Genomic DNA, 15,164 nt, shown 5'->3' with positions numbered 1-15,164 from the left:
TGGAGCAAATTATATTCTACTCATGTATGGTTATGTCCAAATGAACACCACTGTTATGTATAACTAAAATATGCTAATAAAATCATCTTTACAAAAAAAGGACTTGTGAAAGAGGAGTGGGAATTTTGAAAATATGTGAGTACAGTGAAATGACTACTCATTTACAACACAAAGTTCTCTCTTAATTAATGACATGATTAGGAAGGGAATTTATTGAATTGATGTGCAGTATACCTTTGTATATATTTATAATGTATCTCTGACACTTGTGTGACCTTAGGCAAGTTAGTTAATTATGCTGTACATAAACTTTTTCATTTATAAAATGAGGATAAAATTATTTACTTTATCAGGTTGTTATAAGGATTAAATTATAAAATAAGTGTAAAATATTTGCGTGCCTGGCACAGAATAAGGGCTTACTTATTGTTGGCTATTGATTATCATTTTCATAAGAAAGGTGAATTGTTCCATGAGGTTAGGTTTTACAATAAATTTAGGATAAAATGGGTGTAATTATTAAAAATGTTGTGGATAACCAATGTTGCACATGGTGGTTTTAAAGTAATTTGTTCAATGTGAAAATGAATAACTTGATTCCCACTTTTCCCCTTAGATATTTATTAAATACTCAGTAAGGAGAAGGAATAAATTTGAAATAGGGAACTGAAATACTCTACTGATTATTCTCTGCTTGTTGAAGGCAAGCTAATCATACCAGTCTGGATTCTCTGAAAGTTACCAGCCATATATTTATTTTTAGGTAGTTATTCTCAAATCTGGATGATTTTTTTTGAGAGAGAGAGAGAGAATTTTTTTAATATTTATTTTTTAGTTTTTGGTGGACACATCTTTATTTGTACGTGGTGCTGAGGATCGAACCCAGGGCCATGCGCATGCCAGGCGAGCGCACTACTGCTTGAGCCACATCCCCAGCCCAAATCTGGATGATTTTAACAATTACTTAGGGAGCATGATAAAAATATAGATTCCAGGACCCCTTTTACATAAATCTCAGGGTAGAGGTACAGGAATTTGCATTATAAAAATTTAGCAGATAATTCTGGTTATCATACAGGTTTAAGAACCACTGGAGTTATTTTACAGTTTTGATATGATATCTTGGCAATCAAGTGTGATACATTTAATCGTTTAACATATGGATGACTTATAAAACTACTGGTAATAGAGTGATTCCTATAGGTTTGAATGCGTAGCTTTTACCTCTGTAGAAACTTGGTTTCTTGAAAATGATCCTTCTCCTTTTTTGTCTTCTACCATTCGAGGAGAATTAGTTCCTAGATCTTTTTTATTTTTTAATCTCAAAATAGATATTGTTTTCACCAACAAGGGCAGAGTAAGGAATTTCAGAATTCCATCCCTCCCTAATAGCAACTAATGAGGTAGCAAAAACTGTCAGAATCAACTTTTGCAGAACTCTGGAATCTAGTTTAAAAAAAAAAAAAACAGCCAAGGGGAAGACTTGATGAAGGGGTCAATGCTTTGTAGTAAGAGAATGTTATGGCATTTTAAATTGGCTGCCTACCATCTTCCACATCCAGGATCTGCAAAGATTATGAGATCACAACCCATATTCCTGGCACAGGTTTCTAATGCTAGAGGGAGCAATACGGATCTGGTGGTTGTAAGCTTCATCCATCTGGTGGCTCCCTCAAAGACCAATGCAAAGGTTTTCCTGTGTTTAGTTTGACGCAGAATATTCCCAGGGCTGGGATGGGTTCCTGAGCAGCTTTTGCCAGAAGCATTTAAAGGAACAGATAATGACCACAGCAGCCTTGGACAAGGACATCACTTGGCAATAAACAGACGGAAAAAAACCCAGTAAAGAAGACATTCACAAAGGAGATACATAGGGGGAAAAGAGAATTTAAGTGTTGTCATGTGTACCACAGAACTAAGAAGCGCATGAAGATACCCGGGATGAGATGCATGTTCAAAAAAGGCCTGAGAACAAAAAGAAAAAATTAAAAAAAAAAATTAAAGGCCTGAGAAGACACTTACCGTGGGACATCAGGTACTCCACAGCAGAAGTGAAGGCTAAGGCACAATTAATTGTAAATAGCCTAGTTAAGAGTTGAAGGAATACTCCAATACAGAGCGAATATGCAAAGACTGAGAGATTGTATTTTTTTCTTTTCTAATTTTTTTCCAGATGGTCATGAAATCTCTGTCAAACCTCAAACCAACTACATATTTAAGGAACAGAGACTTCACAGACCACAAATGGCAAAGAATATGTTCTTTTAAAAAAAGGTTAGAAAAGTCACTAAACAAGCAAACAATGCACAACTGGTAGCATAACAAACCCCAGAGAAAGAAGAGAACCTCATTTCTAGAGTTGCCACTTTGTAACATTCAAAATGTCCACTTTTCAATAAAAAATTACAAAGCAGGCAAAGAAATAAAATAGTATGTCCCATTAACAGGAAAACCAAAAAGAAAATGTCTAAAAACTATCCATGAGGAAGCATAGGCATTGGATTTACCATATAAAGACTTAAATCAAACCAAGGGAAAAGAACTAAAGAAAACCATGTTTCACCAAATAGAGAATGCAAATGAAGAAATTAGAGGAACCAAATAGAAATTCTAGAGCTGAAAAGAGCAATCAGTAAAATTAAAAATTCACTGGAGAGGTACAACTGCAGATTTGAGCAAGTAGAAGAAAAAGTCAGTGATCATGAAAACAGGTCAATTGAAATTATAAAGTCTGAGTAGTAGGATGATAAACAATGAATAAAAATGAACAGACCCTATAAGCCCTGTAGGATACCATTAAGTGTAAAACACACACACACACACACACACACACACACACACACACACACACACATCCAAAGGGAAAGGAAAGAGAGAAACAGCAGAAAGAATACTTTAAGAAATGATAACACTTTTCAAATTTGATAAAAGACATGAGTCCAAACATTTACAAAGTACAAGAAACTTAAACTTCACATGAAATAAAATGAAGGATATTCAAACTGATAGTCAAAAGTCAAAAGTAAAAGATAAAGAGAAAATCTTGAAATCAAGAAAATAAAAGTGACTCATAACATGGAAGAAATGCTCAGTATGACTAATGGCTGATTTCTCTTAAGAACCTATAGAAGCCAGAAAGCAGGGAGATACCTAATTTAAAGTGCTGAGAGAAATACCTGTTAATCAATATTTCTATGTCCAACAAAACTATGCTTCAAAAAATGGTGGAGAAATGAGATATTCCCAGATTTTTTTTAAAAAAAAGGGAGTTCATCATTAGTAGAACTGCCCTATAAGGAAAGCCAAAAAGAGACTTCCAGGAAAAATAAAAGGGTACTAACTGTAACTCAAGCTATAAAAAGAAAAAAAAGAACACTAGTAAAGGCAACTACATAGATAACTATAAAAACCAGTAGTATTGCATTTTTGGTTTTTTTTAATATTTATTTTTCAATTGTAGTTGGACACAATACCTTTATTTTATTTATTTATTTTTATGTGGTGCAGAGGATCAAACCCAGGGCCTCACACATGCTAGGAGAGCACTCTACGGCTGAGCCACAAGCCCAGCCCTGCATTTTTTGTTTTTTGACTATTTTTATTTGCTATATTATTTAAAAGACAAATGCATAAAACAAAATGATAATTCTATGTTAAGGGCCACATGATACAAAAATATGTAATTTGTGACAATAACAATACAAAGAGGGAATATAGCTATATGGGGCAAAGATTTGTATACTATTAAACTAAACTACCAAATACTGTGTATAATTCTAATGCTTTAATTAAAATAAAGCAAAAAACTAAATTGGTATTAATTCAAACTTGATTAATATTAAGATAACATATTAATAATAATACTCATGGTAAACACTAAGAAAAAAGTAAAAAAATTAATGAAAAAAAGAAAGCAGCAAAATAAGAATGCAACACTATTATATACCTATAGAATGGTGAATTCCAGAAACACTGACCACACGAAATGCTGGCAAGGATGGAGAACAACAAGAACTCTCATTCTCTACTGGTGGGAATGCAAAAATGGTTCAGCCACTTTGGCAGATACTTTGGTAGTTTCTTACAAAACTAAACACATTCTTACCATCCAGCCTAGGAATCACACTCCTTGGTATTTACACAAAGGAGCTGAAAACTTATGTCTACACAAAAACCCACACAAAGATGTTTTAGCAGCTTTATTCAAAATGGTCAAAACATGGATGCAGCCAAGATATCCTTCAGCAGATGAACAGATAAGCAAACTATGGTATATCCATGCAATGGAATATTATTCTCTGCTAAAATAAATGAGCTATCAAGACATGAAAAGACATGGATGAATCTTAAATGCATAATACTAACTGAAAAAAATTGAAAAGATTAAATACTATGATTCCAAGTACATGAAATTGTAGAAAAAATACAGCTATGGTGATAAAAAGTCAATGATATTCAGGAGTTTGGGGTAAGGGAGGGATGAATAGGTGGAGTACAGAATAATTTTAGGGAAGTGAAAATATTCTATGTAATACCATAATGATAGATGCATATTGTTATACATTTGTCAAAACCCATAGAATGTACAATATCAAGAATGAATACTAAAGTAAATTATGAACTTGAGTGATAGTGATGTCAGTGTAGGTTCCTGGATTATAACAAATGTACCATCTGTACCACTCTGGTGTGGGATGTTTATTGTTGGGGAGGCAGTGTGTGGCAGGACTTTTTGGATAGGAACTCTGTGCTTTCTGCTCAGTTTTGTTATGAACCTAAAACTGCTCTAAAAATAAAGTGAATTAAAAATTTAAAGGCAGAGAGGGATGGAAACACATACACACAAAAAAGATATAAAATATACAGAAAACAAATGTCAAATGTCAGAAAGTAAGTCCTTAATTTTTACTAATTACTTTAAATGATTATGAATTAAACTCTCTAGGCAAGAGGAAGAAATAGGTAGAATTTATAAAAACATAAGGCTCACTTCATATCCAAAGATATAAATTGGTTGAAATTGGAAATATACAAAGAAATATCCATGCAAATAGTAACCAAAAGGGATCTAGGGTTGCTATACTAATATCAGACAAAATAGATTTAAGCTAAAAATTTATATTAAGAGGCAATGAATGACATATATTTATAAAGGGGCTAATATATCAAGAAAATGTAACAATTATAAGCATATATATACTCAACTACAAAGCCCCAAAATATAAAAAGAAAACACTGACAGAATTGAAGAGAGACATAGATGGTATTGCATCAACAGTTAGAGATATCAATCCCCATTCTTAATTATGGATAGAAAAACTAGACAGAAGATCAATAAGAAGATAGAAGACCTGAACAAAACTATAAACCAACTACATCTAACAAACGTATGGAGAACTCTCAATCCAAAAACAGCTGAATGTACATTTTTCTCAAGTACATATGGAACATTATCCTTTACAAACCATACATTAGGCCACAAAACAAGTCTTGATAAATTTAAAAGAACAAAATCATACAAAGTATTTTTCTCCGATCACAATGAAATTAGAAATCAGTAAAAAATTATAGGGAAATTAAACAATATACTCTTAAAATGTCAACAGGTTATAGATTAAACCACAAGTGAATTATTAGAACAAACTAAACTTAAAGTTAGCAGAAAGAAGGAAATAATAAAGAAGAAAGAAGAAATAAATCAGAAACAGCTTCTCTTTCACTTAAATTTTAATTATTTAATTTTTCTTTGTTTTTCTCCACTGAACTACAAGGATCATAAATGAGTACTTCTGAAACATTTCATGCCAACAATTGGAGAACCTGGAGAAATGGATAAATTTTGAGAAATATACAAACTACCAACATGGAGGTAAGCAACATAAAAACTGAACAGATCAAGAAGTAAAAATGGAATATGTAATCAAAAACCTCCCAACAAACCGAACTCCACAACCACATAGCTTCATGGTGAATTCAATTCTATCAAACATTTTAAAAAGAATTAACATCAAGTCTTACAGAGCATTGAAGAGAAGAACTTTTCCTAAATCATTCTATGAGTTTGGTTTGAAGTCCACTTTATCTGATATGAGGATAGAAACCCCTGCATGTTTATGAGATCCATATGAATGATATGATTTTTTCACATTCTTTTACCTTCAGTCTGTGGATGCCTTGCTTATAAAAATATGGGACATTTCACAAATTTATGTGTCATAAAGTGGCAATTCTCTCCAAAGTACTATATAGATTTAGTGCAATTCCTATCAAAATCTTAACTGCCATTTTTGCAGAAGTGCAAAAGCTGAACCTAAAATTAATATGGTATTACAAGTGATCCTAAACAGCCAAAACAAAGAAGAGAAATAAAGTTGAAGAATGCCCAATTCTTGATTTAAAAATTTATCAGAGAGAGAAGATGGGAGGGGAGGGGAGGGGGGATAGTAGGGGATAGGAAAGGTAGCAGAATACAACAATTACTAACAGGGCATTATGTAAAATTGTGGATGTATAACCGACGTGATTCTGCAATCTGCATTTGGGGTAAAATTGGGGGTTCATAACCCATTTCAATCTAATGTATGAAATATGATATGTCAAGAGCTTTGTAATGTTGTGAACAACCAATAAAAAATGTTTAAAAAAATTATCACAAAGATACAGTAATAACTGAGTGCAGTACTGGTAAGACAGACAAATAGATCAATGGAACAGAATTGTAAGTGCAGAAATAAATATATACATTTGTATCAATTGATTTTTGATAATTATGTCAAGATCATTCAATGGAGAAAAGAATAGTCTCTGCTACAATGGGTGTTCCGATAACTATATAGTCACAAACAAAACACAATGAAGTTAGACTCCTACTAGATACAAAAATGATTCCAGGATAGAGCAAATACCTAAATGTAAGAGCTAAAAGTAAAGAACTCTTATAAGAAATCACAGGGGTAAATCTTTACTGCCTGGCATTTGGGAATAGATTCTTAGATACGACACCAAAAGCAGGGACAACAGAAGAAAAATAAGTTAATTCAATGTTTCAAAATAAAAAAAAATGTTTTGCATTAAATGATACCATCAAGAAATCAAAATGACAACTCATAGAAAGGGAAAAATACTTGCAAATAATTTATCTGATAAAGACTGAGTATCCTGAACATATAAAGAAACATTACAACTCAACAACTAAGACAATCCAATAAAAATCCCAATATAAAAATGGCCAAAGGCTTGAATAGATATTTTTCCAAAGATACACAAATGGCCAACAAGTACATAAAAAGATACTCAACATCTTTAGACATTAAGGAAATGCAAATCAAACCACAATAAGATGCCACTTTACACCCACTAAGATGGCTATAATTTTTAAAAAATGGAAAATAGCTAGTGTTGGTAAGGATGTGGAGAAATTGGAATCCCTCTACATTGCTTGTTGGAATGTAAAATGGTGCAGCCACTGTGGAACGCTTTTTTGAGTTTCCTCAAAAAGTTAAACATAAAACTACCATATAGCCTAAAAATGTCCACCCTTCTCCCTGATATATACCCAAAAGAATTGAAGACAGATATTTAAACAAATACTTGCATGCAAATGTTTGTGTGAGCACTATTCATAATATACAAAAGTAGAAACAGCTGAAATCACCATCAACAGATGAATAGGTAAACAAATTGTGGCATCTACATACAATAGCATATTATTCAACCATAAAAGGAATGAATTACTGTTACATACTATAATGTAGATGGATAGTGAAAATATCAAGGTAATTAAAAGAAGCCAGACACAAAAGGACACATATTGCATAATGCTACTTATACAAAATATCCAGAATGGGTAAATACACATATAGATGCAGATTAATAGGTTAGCAGGGACAGGGGGAGTATGGAACAGGGAGTGACTGTTCAGTGCCTATGAGGTTTCCTTTTGGGGTGAAGACAATGTTTTTGAAACTACACATAAGAAATGGTTGTACAACCCTACGAACATACTAAATGGGCAATGAAATGAATACTTTAAAATGGTTAATTTTATATTATATAAATTATATACATTTTACTCCAACAAAATGTATACAGTTACTTTTCTCCTTCTCTAAAAGTTTAAGCCTCTTATTTTCACAAGTCATGAAGAACCCTTTACATTCTTGTTAACAAAAACAAGTTGGTATCTAATGAATTTTTACAATATGCTGTGAACTGTGATTCATGATTTTCAAGCACCATATTATTTATACCAAATAACAGCAATGCTTGGCATATAGTAGGTACTGAGCAAGTATTGTGGTATGTAGAAACAACTATATAGGTAAGGTATATGTGAGGCAACTGAGGTTGAGAGAGATTAGGTAACTTGCCTTGGGTCTCTTGGCTAGGAACTACCAGGATCCAAATTCTAAGAATTATAGTACAAAAACATCACTTTGAGTTTCAGCTGTAACTTGATATTGTGAAGAAAGACATCAGGTTCTATCCCTTAGAAAGAAGTCAGTTCTTTAATGTTACTCTTTGAGTCAGCCTTTTCGCTGCCATAACTAAAAAGACCTGATAAAAACAATTTTAGAGGAGGAAAAGTTAATTTGGGGGCTCACAGTTTCAGAGGTCTCAGTCCACAGACAGCTGGCTCCATTCCTTGGGGCTCAAGGTGAGGCAGAACATCATGGCAGAAGAGTGTGGCAGAGGAAAGTGTCTCACATGATTATCAGGAAGCAGAGAGAAAGAGAGAGACTCCACTTGCCAGATACAAAATATAATATCCCAAAGGCATGCTCCCAATGCCCCATCTCCTCCAGTTATACCCAACCTGCCTTCAGTTACCACTTGATTAATCCCAATCAGGGGATTAATTCACGAATTGGGTTAAGGCTCTCATAACCCAATCATTTCACCTCTGAATGTTCTTGCATTGTGTCACACATGAGCTTTTGGGGAACACTTCACATCCAAACCATAACAATTATGTTTTGAGTTGTATTGAAATTCGAATCTGTACTTTGGTTTCATTGAAAGAGGCATGGCCTTGGTAGGAGACAGCTTTGACTTCCAATTCTTTATTCTTTAGTAATGGTGTTACTTTAAGAAAATTTGAAATTCAGGTTGCTTATTTGTAAAATGAAGATGGCAGGATGGAATGGTGGAACTGGAATTGGAAGTCAGAATTGCCTTATTCTCCTAATTTATTTATTTACTTTTTTGATTGAAGACCAGACTGGTTTTGAACTCCTGGGCTCAAGCAATTCTCCTGCCCCAGCCTCCTAAGTGCTGGGACTATAGATGTGTGCCACAGTACCCAGCTTATCCTAATTTTTAATTAGTGGTAACTGGTGTCAAATGTTAAGAAAACAGTGTGCAAGCCAAATAAAATACCTCTACAGGTTACATCTGGACTGTGAGTCACAAGTTTTGACCTCTGTGTTACTTGAGAGGAAGAAGGATGTTAAATAGTATGGGGGTTAAGAACATGGACCGTGGAGCCATACTGCTGGAGTTGCTATCCAAGCTTGGCCATTTACTAGCTCCATGACATTAGATAAGCTACTTAGTCTGTTCCTTAGTTTACTTGTCTGTGAACTGGGCATAACAATAGTATGTATTTCATAAGGCTATAAATCAGTTATTTACACTGATTCTAACCCTGATTTACACTGATTCTAACCCTGCCTTTACCTCAGTTTGCTCAGCTGTGCCTCAGTTTTTACAAGTTTGCAAAATGGAGATAGTAATAGTGCCAGCTTCATAAGCTTGTGAGTATTAAAGAGGTAATATGGAGAGAGTTAATGTATCTGTTGTACTCAGAACGTTTTCTGGAACAAAGTTAGTGTTATATGAATGTTAGGCATTATCAGAGCTGATTTTTAAAAAAGATTTCTTGGCAAAGCTCATATGAGTCAGTATTAAAGAATTCCAAAATATGTTTAATAGTACTTACAATATGGCACTGATCCTAGGAGCAATGTCCATACCATAATAGTGGAGCTGAACTTTTGACCTTTAATCAATCATTCAAAAAAGCCAAAGTGGTGAGGTCTGAGAATAGAAAAATTTCCCACTTATTGATTGCATAGTCTGCTTAATGTAACTCAATACCAGATTGAGATAGAAAAGAAAAACAGCTTAAAAATGTATCTATGAAAGCAACTAATGAAATTTATATTTAAGCACCTTTGCATTTTCCATATTATCTCTATGAAGGAGGTGAGGAGAATTCAAACTCTGCTGTATATAGAAGAAAGTTTTATATTGGAAAATGGGGTCTTTCTTGCCTCCTTAGTACATCTTAGTCTACCTAGGATAGAATACTGCTTTATTAAATAAGTAAGAGAAGAGGTGTACAAGTTAACTCGGGCCCAGGGATTGAAAAATCAGTACCCCAACCATGATTTGTAAGGTGAGAAGTTCTGGTATGAAAAAAATAATGGAGTCTTGGAAGGACTTGGGTTTGAGAGAATGTCTGAGGATAAAGTAGGAATTCTAATACAATGGGACAGAGAACCTCACACTGAATGAACAGGGAACATTGCAGGTCACAAGTATAAGGGTACTGGCAATGGGATTCTAGGGTTAAAGGAATGATAAATATTAGTGGAACCTCTTTTGAGAAGAGATGGGGATTCTTGTAGAGGCAAGGTGAAATTTCACTGTGAAATGATTTTGTTTTGAGGAGACAAGATATAATATTTGAAAACTATTATGAGTTTATAAGAAAACTAGAAGGCCATTAATAAGGACAAGGGACTAGGGGCAATCCACATAGGAAAGGACTTGTACTGGGATATATTGTGGAATTTGGGGTCTGAAAGCACAAGATGGTGAGAACCATATAACAAATAAGGAAGGGACAAAGTGAGTCTTATTGTGACAGGACAGGGTACGAGAGAATACCACAGAGTCATACAAGTGTTGTTCTAATGAGAGGGAACAAGAAACAATGCTCCTATGGGAGAACTAGGAAATGTTAGTAACTCCAATAGGAAAAGATGGGACTTCCCCAGTTTGAGAAGATGGGGACAAATGTAATCTTAACTCTAAACACCAGAGGAAGAGGTTAGCAGAATGTGGTGTTAACAGTAGAAAAGAACCGCAGGAGATGGGGAGTGAGTTCCCCCCACCAAAAAAAAAAAAAGGATAACAAGGATTCTGGAATCATGATTTAAACCTGTCCTTTGAAGGGTTATGATAGAGATTGTGGGATCCCTTTGAGGAAGATAAAGAGAACACTGTAGTATGAGAAGATAGGAGAAAAGGCAAGATCTCAGTATGACAAAAGCAGATTCAGTAGTAGGAGGTGTCAGAAAATAACATGGGACCCCCAATGGAAAGGAGTTAAACTTTCCTCAAAGCAGGAAGGCAAGAAACTGGAGGGAACAGTTGCGTGATAAAATTAGGGGCTCCAGTTTGAGGGGAGAGATTTTTGTGTAGAACCCCTGTCCCATTAGAAGGGCCTAGAAAACAGGGAGAGTCCACATGGAAAGAGAATGGAGGGCTTACATTACTATGTGAGAAGGGGAGGCCTCAGTGGGACAGAACAGAGTGTACTGTGGGATGGCAAGTGGATAAAGATATAAAGCACTTCAGGCAATGTGAGATTTCAAGAAAAGTATGGATCTCAATGTGGGAAAAAGGTGAGGTAATGAGAAAGTACAGGAAATACGTTTGGATTCTTAGTTAGGAGTCCCTAGTATGGAATCCTAGTAGGAGGGAAAATGGTAGGGCTCGTAGTTGGATGCATGGGTGGGATTCGTAGTGTGAGCAGACAGTTTAAGGACACAGGATTTGTTGTTTCCTCAATTGGATAGGGTGGAGGCCCTTAGAAGGAGAACATAAGGCGCAAGTGGTTGTCCTGCATGAGTAAAGGGGGCCCCAGTGTTAAGAGCCAGGATATTACTGTGGGTAGGGCAAAGAAATAAGAAACCCTAGGTGGGAAGCGATGGCGACATGGTGGGACCCTCATGGGAGGGTGCAGGAGATATTGTGGGAAGCCAGAGGTTGGGACAGGGAGCTCTTCAGCGAGCCGAGGGAAAACCGCAGAGTGAGGGCTTGGAACACAGGGGACACCAGTGTGAAGGGTAGGGCAGACGATTATGCTGGAGCATAATTTCCCCACCTTAGGTGCCCAGCTCCACTTACCCAGGCAGAGTTCAAAGACGTAGGCATAGTAGGACCAGAGCACGACGAGGACAATAACGAGCACTGGCACCCAGGACAGTACTCGGCGGCAGCACCGCAGCCCCCCAGACAGAGCCATCTTCCAGCCCCGCCGCATCTTCGGCTCGAAGATCGACCTAGCAGGCCTGCTGGCGCTGGGTAGGAACTGCTTGGGCGGCGGCTGGGAGGCGGGAAGGCGGGCTGTGCGGCGCTCCACTGCCTAGCCTGGCGGGAACCCTCTCTCCTAGCCAATGCCACCTGTGGGTCTGCACTGCTGAGTGCGCCCAGCCTGGCACAATAGGCGTGAGTCACGGCGTGGAGGAACTGGTCCTGTTGGAGCGGAAGGTGATCAGTCAGGCAGTCGAGGCTGGGCACGCTCAGAGGGAGCGCAGTCCCTCCCCTTTCCGCCTCTCCCCCTATCCCCCACCCCTTTGCTTCAGCGCTTGATGCAGAGCTAGACCTCTGCAAAACTGTAAAGCGGAAGAAATTTGAGTCCGCCCATCGGCTCCTGCTGCACTGCGTCCACCCTCTTCTCTCCAATTTCATTTCTCTCTGTCTCTGTCTATCCTGCCTTTCCCTTCCCCTTTTCCTCGCCCTCTCCCTGACTCCCCCCTCCCCCGCTCACGCACTCATACGAGGACACTTGCTGTGTGAAAGATGCGCACTGTAGCATCTCATGACTTAAAGGTCATCCAGCCCCATCCTCCCACTGCTGCTTGAACAATATGCTTAACACGTAGTGCTGCAGTCGATGCTGGGGTAAGTCCTTTGACAGGGCACTCCCTCTTTTTCCTCTCTCTTTCCCTTCCTGCAGAATTAATTTAGTATATTTTCAGAATAAACACAGTGGTACAGAGAAACAAATGAGGGAGATAATGATTCTGTGAGGGGCCAGGGAAAGCTACAAAGGCAGTGATATTTGAACTAAGCTTAATTAATAAGAATTTTTGAAGCAGATGAAAGCAGGAGGACCTTTCAGACAGAGGAGACAGCTTTTAAAAAGGCATGGAATAAGAAAAATCCAAAAGTGTTCCAGGAACATATCGTGTGGCATGAACTAGCATGTAAAAAGGAGAGGCTGGAAAATTAAACTGGGAATGTAGGATGAGGCCTGGATGTGAAGGTTCTTACATGCCTTCCAGGGTGTGAGAACATAGTCCTGTAATGAATATTATGAACAGCCTGAAAGGTTTTAGGGGCAATGAAGTGACATCAGAGATGTGTTTTTGCAAAAGAACTGGCAGGATTTGGGAGAGGAAGATGTCCTGGAAGCAGAGAGACCAATTAGGAGGTAATTTAATTCAACAAATGTTTTTGGAATGGTTCCTTTCTATTAGGTCAGCTTTGGTATAAAAAGAGGCCTGTTGCCAAGAAGCTCATGTTCTCATCAGGGTGATAGGTGTTTTTTTAATGCAAGTACAATAATAAATAGAAGTATGGGTAGCCTCTTGACATTTATGGATTTGATACTCACTGTTTTAATGATTTCCAAAGGTCTGTTACATGAAGACATTGTAATTTTGCTGTGATCAATGTTTGATTCACATTCTGCATGACAGCTGTGTGGGAGCAAGGGTTTCTATAAAGTTGCTCTCTGTTCTTGATTTATGGTTATATATGCAATAAACTTCCTAAAATGATAAGATCTTTATTGTTTTCAGATTAAGTTAAAGGTTGATGTTACTAAAGTAATGATGTAATGAAATGCAGTTTATTTTAGTTACAGTATTTAATAGCTCAATTAATTATTTCATCCCTATGGTTCTGATGTGGGTACTTAAATTTTCCAATTAGTCATGAATTTGGCAACTCTTAGGACATATGTTTTGGGATTGTCAAGGGTATTCTCATTAAGCTAAGTAGCCTTCAGGAGGCATTCAGAGTGAAAGGGACAGTCTGAACTGGGTTTTGAATAATGACTAGGAGTTCATCAGGGAGATAAAAGGTGGGAGTAGGAGTTACAGGGGAGAAGACCCCCCCCAAGCAAAAGGCAAAGCTATATAGATCATCATAGCATATTTGGTGGTTGAAAATAATCTGGCCTTGCCTAAATGTATTAGAATAGTCTAACCAAGAGACTGTAAGGGCCTGGGCCTATGACAGGAGATGAGGAGAGAAAGAAGAAGGGGACAGATGTAACAGTGTTTGGGGGAAAGAATCATCAGAATTTGTTGACCAGTTGGCAGTGATGTATGAGATAAATTATAGCTAACTACCAGAATTCTTACCTCAATGCCTGAATGAGCAATTTGCTAATTAACACTCTAGAAGCTGTGGTGAGAAGAGCAGATTTTGTAGGAGTAGGTGATAACTTTCATTATTGGACATGGTGAGTTTTGCCTGAATCTTCTGAAATTAGCCTAGGCACCAATCAATTAGTCTGGGTTTAGGGTTTATGACAGGGATGGCTCATATGCAGAGTAGCACAGAAGGCTAAGAACTAGAGAGACAAACCATGTACAACAAGGTTTGGTAAACTATGCTTATGGACCAAATCTAGCCCACTGACTTTTTCCAAATGAAGTTGTATAGGAACACATTCATGTCCACTCATTTACCTATAATCTATGGCTCTTTTGCACTGCAGTAGCAGAATTAAATAGTTGTGACACAGATTATTTGGCATACAAAGCCTAAATTTAAAAATAATTAAAGACTTTCCCCTTTTTTGGGCAATTTTAGATTAACAGCAAAACTGAAACAGTTAAGAGATTTCCCATATAACTCCTATCCAAAGGCATGCATAACCTCCTCTTGTATCAAAATCTTCCACCAGGGTGGTACATTTGTTACAATTTATGAATCTACATTGACACATCATTATCACCCAAAGTCCAGAGTTGATAACATTCACTCTTGGATGGACAAATGTATAATGACATATATCCACCATTACAGTATCATATAGAATATTTTCACTGCCTTCAAAATCTCTGTGCTCCACCTATTTATCTCTTCCTTCTTCTAATCCCTGGCAACTACTGATTATTTTATTTCTGTGTAGTTGT

General features: G+C 36.7%; 1 protein-coding gene and 1 long non-coding RNA gene across 4 annotated transcripts in view; one reads left to right on the top strand and one right to left on the bottom strand.

Moving 5' to 3' along the window:
* ZDHHC15 (zDHHC palmitoyltransferase 15) overlaps nt 1–12,839 on the bottom strand; it is a 107,046-nt gene extending 94,207 nt beyond the window's left edge. Inside the window, exons 1-2 of one of the 2 annotated variants that reach the window (XM_081276588.1) lie at nt 12,139–12,267; nt 9,941–10,038 (exon numbers count right to left, since the gene is read on the bottom strand). In XM_081276588.1, coding sequence (XP_081132714.1) covers nt 9,941–9,977 — 37 coding nt within the window. In that variant the 5' untranslated portion in view covers nt 9,978–10,038; nt 12,139–12,267. Of the gene's footprint in view, nt 1–9,940; nt 10,039–12,138 lie in introns of both variants that reach the window. The other variant, XM_081276587.1, reaches the window with a different exon arrangement.
* The window catches only part of LOC308638799, a 227,649-nt gene continuing 225,265 nt past the window's right edge, over nt 12,781–15,164 (top strand). For both annotated transcript variants that reach the window (XR_014019930.1, XR_014019931.1), the window contains exon 1: nt 12,781–12,915. This is a non-coding gene — a long non-coding RNA (uncharacterized lncRNA). The remainder of the gene's footprint in view (nt 12,916–15,164) is intronic.

This window comes from Spermophilus citellus (genome assembly GCF_964194105.1).
Source record: "Spermophilus citellus genome assembly, chromosome: X".
In the NCBI taxonomy this organism is placed as follows: Eukaryota; Metazoa; Chordata; class Mammalia; order Rodentia; family Sciuridae; genus Spermophilus; species Spermophilus citellus.
The sequence above is the reverse complement of the archived record's forward strand: the minus strand, read 5'-3'. Positions and strand labels throughout refer to the sequence as shown.